This window comes from Heteronotia binoei, chromosome 18 (genome assembly GCF_032191835.1).
Source record: "Heteronotia binoei isolate CCM8104 ecotype False Entrance Well chromosome 18, APGP_CSIRO_Hbin_v1, whole genome shotgun sequence".
Classification (NCBI taxonomy): domain Eukaryota; kingdom Metazoa; phylum Chordata; class Lepidosauria; order Squamata; family Gekkonidae; genus Heteronotia; species Heteronotia binoei.
In genome coordinates, this window is record NC_083240.1 from 7,143,760 (window position 1) to 7,161,713 (window position 17,954).

At 50.3% G+C, this 17,954-nt stretch overlaps 1 protein-coding gene across 1 annotated transcript in view; it reads left to right on the forward strand.

Moving 5' to 3' along the window:
• Positions 1–17,954, forward strand: part of RERE (arginine-glutamic acid dipeptide repeats) — a 323,357-nt gene that overhangs the window by 269,500 nt on the left and 35,903 nt on the right. Inside the window, 1 exon segment of the mRNA XM_060259535.1 lies at positions 17,682–17,844. Coding sequence (XP_060115518.1) covers positions 17,682–17,844 — 163 coding nt within the window.

The window sequence follows — 17,954 nt, forward strand, 5'->3', positions numbered from 1 at the left end:
GGCACTGACCACACATTTTCCTCAGGAGCAGGGTGCCAACCTGCACTCCCTAAGCAGAATCCAGAGTTTCTAGCAAGCGGCATCCTAGGGATGTAACGTTCTCACGATCCAAACTGGTGTCATACTCCCCAAAGAGAATTGAGATTTACCGGTAAACAAAGGACAACATTTCCATTTCACAGACAAACCAGGGGGATGTTTCAAACCAAAGCACACCAGTTCTCCTGCCAATACCACATCACAAATAACACACACACATACATTGTGCAAATCCACTTTCAAAGGCTTGTGCTGGCCTACAGCGTTTGGAGTCACAAAAAGAGCCCTTGTGGATCAGACCGGCGAGGGTCCGCCTAGTCCAGCCCCCTGTCTCAGACAATGTGACCGGCCAGTTCCACTAGAGCAGTGGTCCCCAACGTTTTTGGCACCAGGGACCGGTTTTGTGGAAGACAATTTTTCCACAGACCGGGGAGGGAGCATGGGTTTGGAATGATGTTATTGTGCACTTTATTTCTATTATTACGTTGTAATATATAATGAAATAAGGGGTTGGGGACCCCTGCTCTAGAGGTTCAACAACAGGGCATAGAAGCCAACTCCTGTGGTTTTCTCCTGGCCGTGGAATTCAGAGGCTGACTGCTTCTGCTGCTGAACATGAAGGTTCCCATTAGTCACCAAGGTTCCCTTTAACCTGTGCTGAAACGTTTGGTTTTCGTAAGAGCAAGAGGGTGAAAGAGGCAGTTAACATGGCAACAGGTGAAGTTGAAGCCAGGTTCGCTGTTCTGAACTCTTAAGTTTTATCTTCTTATTTTGGACCCAGTTGCAAGACATTCTCTGCCCCTTTTCCAGGCCCCATCATCTAAAATCACACCTTGCTGTGGAGTTTAGCTTGGGAGCTAACTTGGCATTATACTGACACGTGAGGACCACTGCAGGATTATTTGGCCTCTGAACTTTGTGGAGGACCGGCTCTGCTGAGGCTTGAACAAAGAGAAGGAGGGAGGCCAAATGGGGCTGCATTTAGTTTGCCAGTTTGTTTCCCAGGCATTCATTATGTCACTGGCTTAAATCGAGACTGTAAAATCCTTTGGGGCACAAACAATGCCATCTCCAGGTGAGCATGCAGCCCCTCTTCCTGGCCGTGCTTACTAAAGGAATATGCGAGAAGATTTTCACTGGTGGATAGAAGCCCAGGTGGAGGTAAAATTGAACTGCGGAGTAAGGCCACAGAGAGGCCTGATGGAAGGGAAGGAACATGACAAAATTCCAAAGCTGAGGATTATTTCTTTGCAAGGAGTTTTTCCTGCCTCTCCCAGAGTTTCTGCATTTCCCCAACTAGATTCTTACCTCTGCAAAAGAAATTGGATTCCAACGTGTTCTGTCCTGTCCAGTGTTCTGTTCTAGGCAGAATTCTATATATGTTGAGCCAATGAAGGGTTGCCCAAGTTAGACTGAGATCATTGTTTCATGCAGGCCTGTTTTAAACCCTTCTGTTGTGTTTTAAAATGTACCCATGCAGGGGTTCCTCATGCTTTTGAACTGGGTTTTCCATGCCTGTTCTTGCAATTATTAGCACGCCAGGGAACTGCGATCCAGGATTACACGAGTTAGATGTGCTAACAAGCTTGGCACCAAAGATCTGGTTTAAATATGGCAGTAAGTATGTGGAATCCAAGCAGATAATTTTAACACAGATGTTTTTGAACATGCCTGATATTATATTTGAAACAGGCCTCAGTGAGGCGGTATCAAGGGGGGGGGGTGCATATTCTGGATGATTTGGATTGTACCACATGTCGTAGGGAACAGGGAGATTTATAAGCCAGGGTTGGGGGTTTTTTTAGCAAATCTTGGTTTTAAGAAGTTGGAGGGGGAAAGGAATCCCAACTTCAGATACGGAATCAAGATCACACACTCTCTTCTCCTCTAACGTGTGCAGTCTAACCACACTTTGTTGGGACGTCTGACTTCAGCAAAATAGACCTTGCTTCTTTCTTCCAGACAAGGACTCCAAAAATCATGCTGATGTCCAAAGATGGTCCATGCATGCCTTTTCAAATTAAGGATTTATGACAATTCAAATTAAGGATTTATGAGAATTGGAGCAGGTTAAGCAAACGTGAGCGGCTCCCCATCTTCCAAAATTTGGGAGAAAGAGAACTGTTGCTGCAAAAGAACCATTTCAAAAAAATCACACACGCACTTTTATTACGCGATCCTAGATGGTGACATTTAGAAGAAATACCCTAGGAAGTAGTTTAGCCGGGAGAAGAATTTTTAATCATGTGTTTTTATAACCCCACAGAAGGTCCTAATTGTTTCTCGAAATGTCTTTTTCTATACTTCCAGTAAGAGATTTCTGAGGGGTGGGCTGTCCCCACAGACCCACAGTGGGCATTAATCAGCCGGGCTGCACAATCTGTTGAGACTTATTGCTTAATTAGAACACTCAGAGAACTATTTGTCACCTCTTGACAGACAGGGAAACGAAGGAGAGAATGGGAACAATGGTTGGGATCAGTGTTCCCTCTAAGCTGAGTGAGCGTGAGCTAGCTCACAGATTTTTAGCCTCCAGCTCACACATTTTTGCCTTAGCTCAGGAAGGATGACCGCAGAGCACACTGATTTACACAGCAGCTCACATCTTTAATGCCAGTAAGCTCCCAAAGTAGAACTTTTGCTCACAAGACTCTGCAGCTTAGAGGGAACATTGCTTGGCATCACCCCTTCTCGAAGCTGCCAGTGGGAAAGGTGCAGCATAGCAGCCAGACTTCTCTTCCCCTCCACACACAAGCTTTTAGCCCCATGGCGCAGAGTGTTAAAGCTGCAGTACTGCAGTCCCAAGCTCTGCTCACGACCTGAGTTCGATCCCCGGCGGAAGCTGGGTTTTCAGGTGGCCGGCTCCAGGTTGACTCAGCCTTCCATCCTTCCGAGGACAGTAAAATGAGTACCCAGCTTGTTGGGGAGGAAAGCGTAGATGACCAGGGAAGGCAATGGCAAACCACCCCGTAAAAAGCCTGTCGTGAAAACGTTGTGAAAGCAACATCACCCCAGAGTCGGAAACGACCGGTGCTTGCACAGAGGAGCTTTCTTTTCCTTGTTTGTTGTGCAGGAGGTAGGCCTCAGCTTGCTTGATTCAGAGTAGGCCTGGTCAGCTGGTGACTGCCAGTGCAATCACGTGCGTGGGGACTCAGACGGATGCGTTTCACAGCCGGAGCCAGCCACGTTTAGCTGCCCACTGGAGACCACGGTACAAGCCGCAGCACGTGGCTGTTGTGCTGTGGTCAGGTTACTTGGTTGTGCTCTTTAGCGGAAGTTGCCGAGGCGGTTTTCCACATTTTAGAATCACAGCAGCGGTCAGAACAGTAGCGTTCGAGTGACGCAGCAAGTCAAGAAGCCGGAGAAAGTTAAAATCCAAGCAAGGCAGGAGGAAAACCCAGCTTGCCTGCCCTCCCTCCTCTGCCATCTAAAGGCCATTCCAGAAGGAGACAAGTGTACTTGCCTTGGGAAGATTCTGAAAATGATGTATACTGGGCTCAAAGATTTCAGTGCTCTTAATGGTTCACACCATCCCTCTGAAATCAGCCTGGAAACCAACTGGGGGCTCGTACAGACCTTACAGTGTCAGCATGATGCAATTCCCGTGGCCAGCTCCAGTATGTTCTCTGGCCTGCGCGTTTTGAGCCCGATGCAGTTTCTGAATGCTTTTCAAAGACAATCCAACATATCCTGCATTGCTAACATCTCTAACATAGACGTCCGCTGGAGTACAACTGGAGTGACTGCGGCCGGGTTCTCTCAGTTGCTCTGGCTTGATTGAAAGCAGATACTTGGAAACTTCATTTCGATGTTGGCCACAGGGTCGTGCTGCTGCTGCAAGAACCCTTGCGGTTTGAGCCAGAGCCCCCCTGTCCTCCTTAAGTTTAGTTTCTGGATCTTCACTCCCAACCAGCCAGCCCAGCAGACAAGGAACTCTCTGGAACACCTGCGGGACCACCTCCTTCTGGAAAGCAGAAATGGCATCTAAAAACTCCCATTTCTGAATCTGGCCATTCTTTGTTGGGAACGCTTGCATTGCTAAAGAGACCTTTCGCAAAGTTAGGACAAAATCACAACTGTTGTGCAGCGCACAGCTAGTATGGAATGTGGTGACCACACAAGAAGGTCAGTTTGCTGTTCTCTGGAGCTGTTTTTGTTCACACGTTGCTTTCTCAGCAGCAGGCTGGCGTGTCTGAATTGGCATTCAGGTTGTGCGACACAGCCAAGCAGGCAGCCTATGGTTTCGGTCAAGGCCCTCTCTGCTAGGACTTCCAACCTTCCAGAGGGACTTGAAATCTCCTAGAATTGCAGCTTATCTCCAGACTACAGAGATCAGTTCTCCCTGGAGAAAATGGCTGCTTCAAAGGGTGGACTCTCTGGCATTGTACCCCACTGAGGTCCCTCCACCCCCAAATCCCCAGGACGTTCCCAAACCAGAGTTGGCAACCCTGTTTCATACAGTCTCTGTCATCTGTTTCGGCATTCGTCATCCGCTCTCGCTTTATGGAGTATGGCATGGGTGTTTGTGTGTTTAATGGCTGTGCGTTGCACGTAGCTCTGTGCATATTTGTGTGGCACCCTCCCCACCCCCCACCCCTGGCAGTGGGGAGTTTAAGGAGAAATGATGAGGGGTTTGTTCACTCTCTTTTGCCAGAAGAGGCTCTTGAAGGCAAGTTGACGGGTTCACATGACTGGTTTTGCCAGGGTGAAAGGGACAGCAGAGAGCAGGGAAGGGTTCTGGAGCACACCCAGGGAGTGCTAATCAGGTGTTTACGGAAGGCAGGACTTAGACATCAGCAACCCAGCACACCCTGCTTGCTGTGTTTGCAACTTGAAATACCACTGATAAGGAGGCGCGAGAACGGGAGGACAGCAGCACTTCAGCTGAATCGGCGTTGAAGCCGCCTGGCCGAGCATTTTATTGTTCCCAGCAAATAAACCCAATCTGTTTTAGAAACATAAAAAGAAATGCAGCAAAAGACAAAAACAGAGGTGGGTGAAAACATCAAGGAGAACAATGCCGCGTCTTGTGGCACCTCTAAAAGCTGGCGTATGCACCGGTCCCACTGATGAGATAAACGAGGGCCCATTGAACCCAGCAGTTTTTCCAACAGTGGCCAGCCCGACGCTCCTGGAAGGAGGACCTAGAAGCCAAAGCTGCCAACTGTTCTTGTTGCCCACCTGAAATTGATGCTCCTGGGCTTTCTGACATCCAGAAACTGGAGAGCCAGTTTGGTGTAGTGCTTAAGTGTGCAGTCTCTTATCCGGGAGAGCCAGGTTTGATTCCCCACTCCTCCACTTGCAGCTGCTGGAATGGCCTTGAGGCAGCCATAGTGCTTAAGTATGCAGACTCTTATCCAGGAGAACCGGGTTTGATTCCCCACTCCTCCACTTGCAGCTGCTGGAATGGCCTTGGGGCTGCCATAGCTCTGGCAGAGGCTTTCCTTGAAAGGGCAGCTGCTGGGAGAGCCCTCTCAGTCCCACCCACCTCACAGGGTGTCTGTTGTGGGGGGAGAAGATAAAGGAGATTGTGAGCCGCTCTGAGACTCTTGATTCAGAGAGAAGGGCGGGGTATAAATCTGCAGTCGTCTTCTTCTAAATATTAGGGCTGGTTTAAACATTTTGCTGCATCTGCTGTAAAGCAACACTGATCCGCTGGGTGTGGAAAGAATAGCTGCTCTCTGCGTTGCGCAAGGAACATCTGTGAATCCTCATTTAGTGACTGACAGAATTATCATTGGGAGATGGTGTCTATTCTGTGTTAACTGATCTGGGATGATGACTATAAAAGATCTCCCTGGAGCAAGCATTGCCTGAAGTGGGCATGAGTTACAGATTGAAGTGGTGCCGGTTTAGCCCCACCTGCGTTGGCAGGCAAGGTGTCTTCCTGTTTAGCACTGAGTCCAGCTTCAGCTCTTCTTGCTTCTCCTCTTCCCTCCTGCCCCCCCCCCCGCCCAGCACAAGGCCACTGTGGCATTCTTGAGCTTCAGAACAGGACGTGCTCGTCTGCTCACCCATAGCATCGAACTCTCGGGGGAGACTTGTGCTCTGTGGATTCTAGCTGAGTCATGTTAGACTAGCAAAAACAAGAGAACAGCTCAGTTTGAATCCTGGAGTACTTTAGAGACCAACGGAATTGCTTTTGGGAGGTACCCCAAAGATCGTGTTGGCGACTAAGATACTCCTGGACCCAAATCTAGCCATTCTGCTTCAGACCAACACCACAGCCTCCTGAAACCAAAAAGAGGGACGAGTCTTGTGGCGCCAAATACAGTTGGTTTGATGGAGGAAGCTTTTGCAAGGGGAAGTCCGCAGCATCCAGAGCTGAGGCAAGGCCTCTCCCTGCGCTCCACGCTTGGTCCTTTCGGTTTACAAAATCAGCAACAGGTTTGGCAAGAGGGTGCCATACCCGCTTCCCTTTCCCAGCCTTGGATCTGGAGGTCAGGCGCATTCCACCAGGAGCTTGGGGAAACTGAAAGGATTCCTGTCAACGTTGCTGCTTTGAGTCATACGCTATCGCTGCATACCGAGCGCAGCCCAGGGGCCTTTGGCAGCGGCACAGTGGCGTTGTGCATGGTGTTGGACGGCATTTTACTGCAAGCCTCTTTAGCTCCCGGCAATGTGTTGACATTTGGGCCAGGCTAGGATGAGTCCCCAGCGTGGCACGCGAGGGATTGATTAAGGGCGGCTCTGCAACTTTGACCCTGGCTGGCCTGATCTGGTCGGCTCTCAGAAGCTGAGCAGGAAAGGCCAGAAGAAGAAGACTGCAGCGGGTTACAATTGCCTATATCTCCCCCCCCCCACAACAGACACTCTGTAAGATGGGTGGGGCTGAGAAGGCTCTCACAGCAGCTGCCCTTTCAAGGACAACTCCTAGGAAAGCTATGGCTGACCCAAGGCCATTCCAGCAGCTGCAAGCGGAGGAGTGGGGAATCAAACCCGGTTCTCCCAGATAAGAGTCTGCATGCTCTCTTAGTCACACCTCTTAAAGAGGCAGTGGTCTGCCCTCTCTTCAAAAAACCATCAGCGGACCCGGCCGTATTGGCGAACTATCGGCCGGTGTCGAACCTTCCCTTTTTGGGTAAGGTTATAGAGCGGGCGGTGGCAATTCAGCTACAGGGATTCCTGGAGGACACTTCCGTACTGGATCCATTCCAGTCCGGCTTTCGGCCAGGTCACGGGACGGAGACGGTTCTGGTCGCTCTCATAGATGACCTCATGCGACATCTGGATCGGGGCGGCTCAGCGGTGCTGTTGTTATTAGATCTGTCAGCCGCTTTTGATACGGTTGACCATCAGCTACTGACTAGCCACCTTGCCGATGTGGGGATTCAGGGATCTGCCTTACAGTGGCTGACCTCTTTTCTCCAAGATCAGGGACAAAGGGTGGTGATCGGGGAGGAAGCATCCCAGAGGCACTCTCTTAGTTGTGGGGTGCCACAGGGAGCAGTCCTATCCCCGATGCTATTTAATATCTATATGCGCCCCCTTGCCCAGATTGTCAGGAGGTACGGACTGGGTTGTCATCAATATGCGGATGACACCCAGCTCTATCTATTGATGGGTGGCCAGTCTGACTGTACCCCGGAAAATCTAGACCTGGCTCTACAAGCCGTGGCATCTTGGCTCAGACTGAGTCAGCTGAAACTGAATCCGACGAAGACGGAGGTTCTCTACCTGAGTCGGGGTGGTCCAAGGGGAGAGATCCATCTGCCGACTCTTGACGGGGTGCCACTAATACCGGTCCCTAAGGTCAAGAGCTTAGGCGTGCTCCTTGAGTCCTCCCTTACAATGGAGGCCCAGGTAGCAGCCACTGTTAGATCTGCCTTTTTTCATCTTTGGCAGGTGCGGCAGCTAGCTCCAAGTTCTCTTCAAGGTCTTGGTATTGACCTTTAAAGCCCTTTATGGTCAGGGACCTGCCTATCTATGGGACCGCCTTTCTCCATATATCCCCCAGAGAGCACTGTGTTCAGGGGCAAAAAACTTACTGTCTGCCCCCGAACCAAAAGAAGCCAGGTTATGTGTGACAAGATCTAGGGCTTTTTTGGTGGCAGCACCAGAGCTTTGGAATACCCTTCCGGAAGCCATAAGGGCACTGCGGGATCTGTCTGCGTTCCACAGGGCCTGTAAGACCGAATTGTTCGATGCTTGACGGAAAGAGGGCTGCCACCAGACATCACATAGAGTGATCACTGTTCGGAAATTCAATGCCACCTATATTGCATGAATGCAGCACCATAGAATGGTTTTAAAAATTGTAATATGTTTTTTTTTAATTGAAATATGTAAATTATGGTTTTATATGTTTTAATGGTTTAACTGTATTGACATGATGTTGTAAGCCGCCCTGAGTCCGCTTGCGGAGAGGGCGGGATATAAGTTGAACGTAATAATAATAATAATTAGTCCTTGGATAGGAGACCACTGAGGAAATCCAAGGGTGTATCGCAGAAGCAGGCAGAGGCAAACCACCTCTGATCACCAAAAATGGGTTGCAACCAGACGGCGCTTTCCTCCATCACCACAAGCAGCTGCGAGGTTGTGTGTTCCGTATCCATCACCAGTGTGGGCCCCGCGCACCTTCCCCTCCCTCAGTCAGAGGGCTGCAAGGTCCCCTTTCGGCATGACACAAAATTGGCTGCCGTCTCACCACCAGTCTGAAGGCAGAACCGAGTAATGACTGGGAGGGATGCTTTCGCAGTGGGTCAGGAAGGGGAGCAGAGCCTGGTGGGTTGTCTTGCATTTCAAGATTCTCGTCTGAAGAAGAGAGCCGGGTAAAAAAGAGAAAAGGAGGACAGAAATCGTGCTGGTTTTCTGCAAGGGACTTTTGACTCGTCTCTCGTTAAGGACCTTTCAGCTGTTGCCACGAGAAGGCTTTTAAAAATAGACTTAAATGTGCTCTTGGCTGGTCCAGGAACATCTCTCTGCAGGGTCTGTGCAGCAATTCGGCCTTCCTCGGTCTTGCATCTGGCTGTGAGGCTGGCCTGGCTCACCTTGCTGAACAGGTCCTTCTCTCCGGGGAAAGTCCTGAGATCACCCAGAAACAGAACGGCCCTTCTAAGCCTCCTCCTGCGTTGCCCCTTGAGAGCCAAAAGAGCGCTAGCTAATACCCCAGGCTGCCCTTTTGTGAAGGGCCCTTTTGATCAATGATTGCCCGTGTTAATGTTTCAGTAGGCTATTGATTTCTGCGGCCGCTTTTGTTCCCTGAATTTATGTGCAATGGATGGACCTTCTTCTGTGGCATTCCCTCCCTCCCTCCCTTCCTCTCTCTCTCTCTCTGCATGTTTGATTACTGTTCAATTGACTTGACTTGCAGCGACGCTGGGAGCTGTGTCATCTCCCTGTTTGTCGAGCCAAAGCTTCCTGGACTTGTGTGTGTGTGTGTGTGTGTGTGTTCAAGCTCTTGCCACCCAGGCAGTCACCAATATGCTGTTCCTAATCCTCTCCAATTCACTCCACTCCAGCATTTAATTCCTTTGCTAGACATGATAGCCTTTGATAGCGTAGGCAAGGCAGCTGGTAAAACCTGGGGCGGGAGTGTGTGTGCATGGCGTGCCTAGCTGAGCACGCAGGCAAGGCGGTCTCAAGTGCCTGTTAATTGTACTACTTGTTTTTCCCCTTGTTCAGATGGCATGCATGGATTGCGAAGGACAGAGGATCATTCTCGAGTTAGCATGTTCGTAGAGAGCTTCTGCACCAGACTTGCTTGTTTCCCCCCTTGTAGGGCAGGCTTTTAACAGCAGGCACCAAGGTGTGCTTCACGCGTACATGTGTATAATATTGCTTGGGCAGCTTCGAGCCTAACAGAACGAGCCGTGATCCGGGTGCCCATCTCTGTCACAAAATTTCGCAGAGGTTGCCAGTCCTCGGGTGGGGCAGGGGATCCCCCGATGTGGAGACCCTCCCCCCCCTTCAGGGTCATCAGAAAGCGGGGACCGGGGGGGGGGATGTCTGCTGGGCACTCCATTATTCCCTTTGGAGACCGATTCCCATAGGGGATAATGGAGAATTGGTCTGTGGTTATCTGGGGCTCTGGGGGAGCTGTTTTTTGAAGGAGAGGCACCAGATTTTCAGCATAGCATCCAGTGCCTCTCCTCAAAACACTCTCCAAGTTTCCAATTCTATGAGCCCCAAAAGAAGGTGCCCCGATGCTTCATGATTTCCAATGGAGGGGAGGCTCTTAAAAGCTGTGCGGTCCCTTTGAATGTGATGGCCAGAGCTCCCGTTGGAGTTCAGTTGTGCTTGTCACAACCTTGCTCCTGGCTCCACCCCCGAAGTCCCCAGATATTTCTTGACCTTGGCTTGGCAACCCCACAGAGGACGGAGGCAAGCAACATTCCGCTTCAGGCCACCCGCACAACCCACAGTTACGAGACTAGCGATACTGATGGATCGTGCAGGGTTGGGCGTAAGGCAGGGGTCTCCAAGCTTTTTGAGCTTGTGGGCACCTTTGGACTCTGACACAGTGCAGCGGGCAGAGCCACAAAATGGCAGAGCCAGATAGATGCACAAGAGCTACTGCGACTTACCTTCAGCTCCACAGTGAAGAAGAAGATGATGATATTGGATTTATATCCCGCCGTCCACACCGAAGAGTCTCAGGGCGGCTCACAGTCTCCTTTACCTTCCTCCCCCACAACAGACACCTTGTGAGGTTGGTGAGGCTGAGAGGGCTCTCACAGCAGCTGCCCTTTCAAGGACAACCTCTGCCAGAGCTATGGCTGACCCAAGGCCATTCCAGCAGCTGCAAGTGGAGGAGTGGGGAATCAAACCCAGTTCTCCCAGATAAGAGTCTGCACACTTAACCTGACTCTCAGGATGACAGTGAGATAAGGTATGTGAAGCACACTGGACCCCAGAAGCTCTATCAAAATGCCAAGTGGGGTTATTAGCTACACAGCTCTTGAGTCCACAACAGAACGTAGGAAGAGGTTTGTTCTTTACTTGGTATCAGGTGATAGCGAGCAATTCTGTCTGTAGCATTCATCTTGGTCATTACTTGATGCCCCCAGTCACCAAACGATGAGACTGAGATCTTCAGTATTCCTTTGTGGAAGACTGGTTCTTTTTGTGTGTGTGTGGGGGGGGGGGTGTTGTCATTATTTTAAAGTGAGAACTTCTGGGAGACCAGCTCAAATTCACTTTCTGACCTTCATTCCTTTGCAAAGCCCTGAGTAGCTAATTTTGCGCCTCAGGCAAGAATATAGAATTGCACCCTCCATCCTTCTGTAGTGGTTATTTAGGTTAAAAAGGCAAGTTCACAAATAACAAGAGTAATAATAACACAAGGATTATTTTAGTCATAATATCCTTTTTCTGCACCCCTCAGCTTTGTGTGCCCAACACAGGTGCCTCTCTTGCCTGGCCTTTGTTGCAGCTTAAACACACTTCCCCCACACACAAAATGAGAGTTTCAAAACAGGATTATATGCAAGTTTCAGAAATTATTCTTGTCAGGGCTGGTCACCCAAGTTTTTAATTAAGGGGTTGCTTTAAAAAAAACACAAAACCCTGTTTGAATCTGGAAACTGTAATTTTGAGCTGTCAGTGTTTGGGTTTTGTGGTCTGTGTCTTTACATTGGGCTAGGTTTCTAATGCTGGATTTTTGTTAATATCTTTTAATTTTTATTATTTTTACTTTGTAAGCTGATGTGGGCAGGTTCCTGGAGAGGTGGCATGGGAGTTTTTCCACATAAACAGTACCGTGCGCCTTCCGGCCTGACTTGAGACGGCTTCCTTGCCCTGGTTGTCTTGACAGCCCCAGGGGCACCTAAGCTGTGGCTGTTTTTGCTGGTCTTGCCAGTAAGCCCACAGAAGTTACCAAGGATTTGTCCTAACCTGCCTTAACCGTGCTTACCTCTGTCTGTGGTGAGTTGATGGACGTAGAGTCAACAGCCCCGATCAGTCCTCTTCCGGTTCATGTAGCTGAACTCTGGGTGGTTGCATGGAAGCCATCGTCCCTTGCCACTGGTGAATGGCAGTGGGAGAAGAAGAGATGTGGGAGAAGAAGAAGAAGAAGATGATATTGGATTTATTTCCCGCCCTCCACTCCGAAGAGTCTCAGAACGGCTCACAATCTCCTTTACCTTCCTCCCCCACAACAGACACCCTGTGAGGTAGATGAAGATATTGGATTTATATCCCACCCTCCACTCCGAAGAGTCTCAGAGCGGCTCACAATCTCCTTTCCCTTTCTCCCCCACAACAGACACCCTGTGAGGTAGATGAAGATATTGGATTTATATCCCGCCCTCCACTCCGAAGAGTCTCAGAGCGGCTCACAATCTCCTTTCCCTTCCTCCCCCACAACAGACACCCCGTGAGGTAGATGAAGATATTGGATTTATATCCCGCCCTCCACTCCGAAGAGTCTCAGAGCGGCTCACAATCTCCTTTACCTTCCTCCCCCACAACAGACACCCTGTGAGGTGGGTGGGGCTGGAGAGGGCTCTCACAGCAGCTGCCCTTTCAACCTCTCCTAGAGCTATGGCTGACCCAAGGCCATTCCAGCAGCTGCAAGTGGAGGAGTGGGGAATCAAACCCGGTTCTCCCAGATAAGAGTCCGCACACTTAACCACTACACCAAACTGGCTCTCCAGTTGCAGCTCATCTGGAGCAGAGGTCCATCAGTGGCTATTAGCCACAAGGTATCGATGGAACTCAATCAACTCAATGGAACTCAACAAATTGGCTCTCTGCTGCAGCTCAGTGGTTTCACTGCCACAGGAGGTGGCAGCGGCTACAAGCATAGACAGCTTCAAGAGGGGATTGGATCAACATCTGGAGCAGAGGTCCATCAGTGGCTATTAGCCACAAGGTATTGATGGAACTCTCTATCTCGGGCAGTGATGCTCTGTATTCTTGGTGCTTGGGGGGGAGCACAGTTAGAGGGCTTTTAGTGCCCTGGTCCCACTAGTGGACTTCCTGATGGCTCCTGGTTTTTTTGGTCACTGTGTGACACAGAGTGTTGGACTGGATGGGCCATTGGCCTGATCCAATGTGGCTTCTCTTATGTTTAGAAGACACGCTTTTCATGCAACTGGGCATCTCCAGTTAGAACAGCGTCAAGGCAGGGAAAGCTAGGGAGGGATTTCTTTCTGCCCGAGACCTCGAGCAACACACAACATTGAACTAGCTGAGCCTGTGGTCTGTCTTGCCAGAAGGCAGTTTTATATGTTCAGAAATTGCATGAGACGCTGCAGATATAATCTTAGTGTGGAAAGAAGAGATTGGCAGGAGGGGTTTGACTCTGTCTGGAGGAGGTGGGGATATCACCCAGGGCTTAAATGTGGTCTGTGGCATAAGCTCCTTTTATCTGATACCATGGTGGTGGTGGGGGGTGGCATAAGGAAATCGCCACGTACGGCTGAGGGCTGCTACTTTTTGTACTCGTCGTTCATTGTCTCCAGTCTTTGTAGGAGAGATGCCTGCCTGTACGCACATATGTTGTACGTGTTACGGTTGGCTGGTGAGCGTACATTGTGACTGAGAAAGGTGCAGAGAATGTTCATGAACCTGTGTTCTCCGTCCGGCTTGCCTCGTGCACTTTGAGAGTTGTGGCTGCATGCAGTTTTGCTAGCAAGGACACAGCAACTGTAACCGCTGCAAGAGCGTTAACGTTGGCCCACAGAACAAGCGCTGGTTCTGCTTCGAGCAGAGGTGGTAGTTTTTTTGTAGCTTATCCTGCGGACTCCGTTTCACATTTGAAGTCTCTCAAAAGCTTCCCGTGGTATCGGCTAAACGCTCGTGAGAGTCTCCTCCGTTTGCTTTCCCTTGAAGCGGCTCTGCTGGTGTGGTCCTGTTTGTGTCTGGGAAGCATCGTCACCCTTGGCGAGGGTGGCCCGGCCAGGCACACAGGTTGAGTTTTTTATAGGGATTAGATCATAGGGTTGATTCCAGGAGAGGACCCCTTCTTTTGCTTTTTTTTCTGTGGGCAGCTGAGCTATGTTTATCCTGACTCGAGTTTCAAGAGGCCAGTGAGAAAGGCCTCCGGTTCTCTTGCAGCCTGAAAGAGGCAGTGCCTTTCCCGTCCCCCCCCCCCCTTTCCTCCCTCCACCCCAGGCAGGCAAGCCGCTTGGAAATGATGGGGTTTCAAAGCAAAAGGAGAGGAGATTAAAACCACATGCTGCGCTTTAGCTCAGCCCTACACCTGCTAGTTTGAATATCGTCTGCTCTCGTTTTGTTGAACGAGAGCCAAGTTCATTACACTGCGGAATTATCTTGGTGTGGGCTTTTACTGTCTAATTATCCTAACACGGCCATATAGATTTAGGTTTTAAAAAGAAATGGATTGTTTTAATATGATTTCAGCGTTTTAAGGGCTCTGTTTTATGTGCTTTCATCTCAGGTGCAGTTTTTCCAAACCCAAAAGTGTTACCAGCGGTATTCTGTTCGTTAATATCCAAAAATAGAATCGTATTTTTTTTTCTTTCTTTCTTTCGGATGGTAATTCTTTCCAAATAGTAAAGTCAAAGCTTATGGCTCATGTGTAAGTGCTGATTGTAAAAGCATAGCTGAGTTAGTGTGAGCTAGCTCACCGGGTTTTTTTAGCCTCCGGCTCACCCATTTTTGTCTTAGCTCGGGAAGGATGGCCCCAGAGAAAACTAATAGATGCAGTAGCCAAATCGCTTGCTCACAGCTGTAATGCCAGTAGCTCACAAAGTAGAATTTTTGCTCACCAGACTCCACAGCTTAGAGGGAGTATTGCACCAGTGGCTGATGTTCTGTTGCCAGCCCTTCTTCGGACGATGGGAATTGTTCTCTGAAAAGGTTTCCTTGGAAGTTACCATGATCTTGACCTTGCAACTGGCGAAAGCTTGCAGTGCAAACCTGCATATGTTTTCCACTTGGGTCAGCCTTTCTCTTTTTTTATGGAGGCCTGGAGAAACTTGAACCCATATTGAGCATTTTCCCACCCACAACCGTCCCTCTGTTCCCCATGCCTAGGTGTCTCTATTCCTGCCTCTTGCCCCCAGTGCAAGTAAACACAGGGTTGACATCAAAACAGCTCTTGAGTGGGTGGGCTTGGGGAGGGGTCGTCACCCTCATCCCCCATCCATTACATTAGTGGGAGCATAAGATCATCAGCGGTCCGAGCTCTCTGCTCATGACCTGAGTTTGATCCCGGAGGAAGCTGGGTTCAGGTAGCTCGCTCAAGGTTGACTCAGCCTTCCATGCTTCCAAGGTCGGTAAAATGAGGACCCAGCTTGCTGGGGGGAAAGTGTAGGTGACTTGGGAAGGCAATGGCAAACCACCTCATAAAAAAGTCTGCCGTGAAAACGTCGTGATGCGACGTCACCCCAGAGTTGGAAACAACTGGTTCTTGCACAAGGTTCTGCCTTTACCTTTAAGATCATCAGCACATGCTGCGGTTCTTTGTAGTGGCTTCTGGCTGTGTTCCAGTGCAACCTCAGTTCTCCCCTAACGTATTCTGGACACTGCTACTGGCATTTCCCTTTCCTGATCCAAATCCATCAACCTTCATTCCCCCGCTTGTCACTAAACATAAGAATTGCCTTGCTGGATTGGGCCGAGTTCTCTGTAGCCCAGCGTCCTGTTTCCAGACGGGTCCAGCCAATTCACAGACAGGGCATAAAAGTGAGGGCCGTCCTGAGAACACTAGAAAACTCCTGTTGGATCAGATCAGTGGTACATCTACTCCAGCATCCCGTTTCACACAGCAGACAGCCAGTTGCCCTGGAGAGGAGGCCAAACAGGGCACAGAGGCTGGGGTCTTTCCCTGATGCAGATTCCTAGCACCGGGATTGAAGCGTTTACTGCCTCTGCATGTGGAGATTCCCTTTAGTTATATTAGCTAATAGACTAGGGACGGCCAAACTGTGGCTCAGGAGCCACATGTGGCTCTTCCACACATATTGTGTGGCTCTCAAAGCCCCCACAACCTCATCAGCCATCTTGGAGAAGACAAATCACTTCTCCAAGTCAAGTCTGCTGGCAGCACGGAGAAAGCATTTAAAGTTGCTTTCTTTCCGCCTCTCCCTTGCCCGTTGGCTCTCTTTCCACCCTTCCTTCCTTTGTCTTGCAGCTCTCAAACATCTGACATTTGTGTCTTGCGACTCTCAAACACCTAGTGTTTATTGTGTGGCTCTTACATTAAGCAAGTTTGGCCACCCCTGTAATGGACATCCATAGATGCGTCCTGCGCAAATATAATTCCCTGCCATCTGCGCTCATGGCCACCTTGACGCACCCTGCCAGTGAGCCACCCACTTCAGTTGCTCACTGAGGAGAGAACTACTTCCTTGTGTCCATCCTACATCTGTTGTTTTTAAACCATAAGAGGACCCAAACTTGTCACCTGGCTGCTAAGTTTACAGCGTGAGACCTATCAAGCTTCTTGGGTGGCCAAGTCTATAATGCCTGCCGGATCACCCTTATGCAAGGGCTTGTTAACCATTTCAGGGAAGTCCAAAAAAAGGCTGATGAGGCGGGACTTCCCCTGTCTTCCCCCCTGTCGTTTCCTGTTCCCTCCCAGTTCCTGGTCCTCCGAAGAGGACTGCCTTCTCAGTGGAAGTCGGCATGTAACCATCCCAGCAGCAGCCACTGATAAACTCATTTGGCGCAAAGCTGCATAATCCTCTTCGATCTTGCAAGGCAGTTCCTCTCAAGAGGAGGGGCTGCTGCTCAGAGGCAGAGTACACATCGCGCTTTGAAGGTTCAGTCCCGGCAGCTCAAGTTAATTCAGGGTTCCCCAACGCAGCGCCCCCCCCTCAGTACTTCCCTTGGCACCCACCAGGCTTTTCGGAAATTGGCCATGCCCCACTGTAAGGCAGGGTTTATCGCGGTCTTCCCTCTTTCCATGGAAGGGGTTTTCTGCTAGAGGATAAGGAGGACTGGTAAGCAACTGGGCTTTCCTTAGTCACTGTGTGGTTCCGTTCCCCCTTCAAGCTGTCATTCTTCCAGGAGGAAGGAGGTATTCTGTTTTGCTCCCCCCCCCTCCCCCCGAGGCAGCCATTTGAGGTTTGGCTCCACCTCCTGCGGCAGCCGCTTTGGGGCGGTGTTCCCCAGCCTCGCTCAAAATTCCCAAGGTGCCTGCCGGCTCAGAAAGGCTGGGGATGCACTGAGCGGGGGGTTGGACTGGATGGCCTCTATGGCCCCTTCCAGCTCTATGGATCTATCCCAGGGAACATGTACTGGGGGAACGCTCTACCTAGAACAGTGGACATCTGCCGGCAGTCAAAGTAGGCAGTACTGCCCCTGGTGGGACGGTGACCTGACTATGAGGCAACTTTGCTAGAAGAGGGAGCTGTGACTGACTCAGGGTCACCCAGCTGGCTTCATGTGGAGCAGCGGGGAATCAAACCTGGTCCTCCATATCAAGAGTTTGCCGCTCTTAACCATTATACCAAACTGGCTCTCCAGACTGGCATGCATCTGGGTCATGCCCACTCCCTGTGGCGAAGAGCATCAGAACAGAAAGCTGTGGGTCCCCCCATCCCACCCCCATAGCCCTCCCTCCCGATTCTGCCCTCCTCCACCCCTGGTGACATCCAAGGGTATTTTTACATAGATGTGGTAATGGCAGCCTTCAGAGTGCCATAGTGCAACAAGAGGATTGTGTGTACGAGAGAGTGCCCAGCCGCCATTTTTGACAGCATTGTGATTCTTTCCACTTTTTGCAGGGAGAACTGATCACCTTCTATTACTACTGGAAGAAAACACCCGAAGCTGCGAGTTCCCGGGCTCACCGCAGGCATCGGAGGCAGGCTGTCTTCCGGAGAATTAAGACCCGAACGGCTTCCACCCCCGTTAACACTCCCTCCAGGCCCCCCTCCAGCGAGTTCTGTAAGTAGGAGGCTAAAAGCAGTGCATTTATCTCTGTTTAGATGCACAGGGCCGCGGAGGAAGGTAATAGCTCTCCGCCTCTGACCAGACGCAGCCAGGAAAATGGAGTT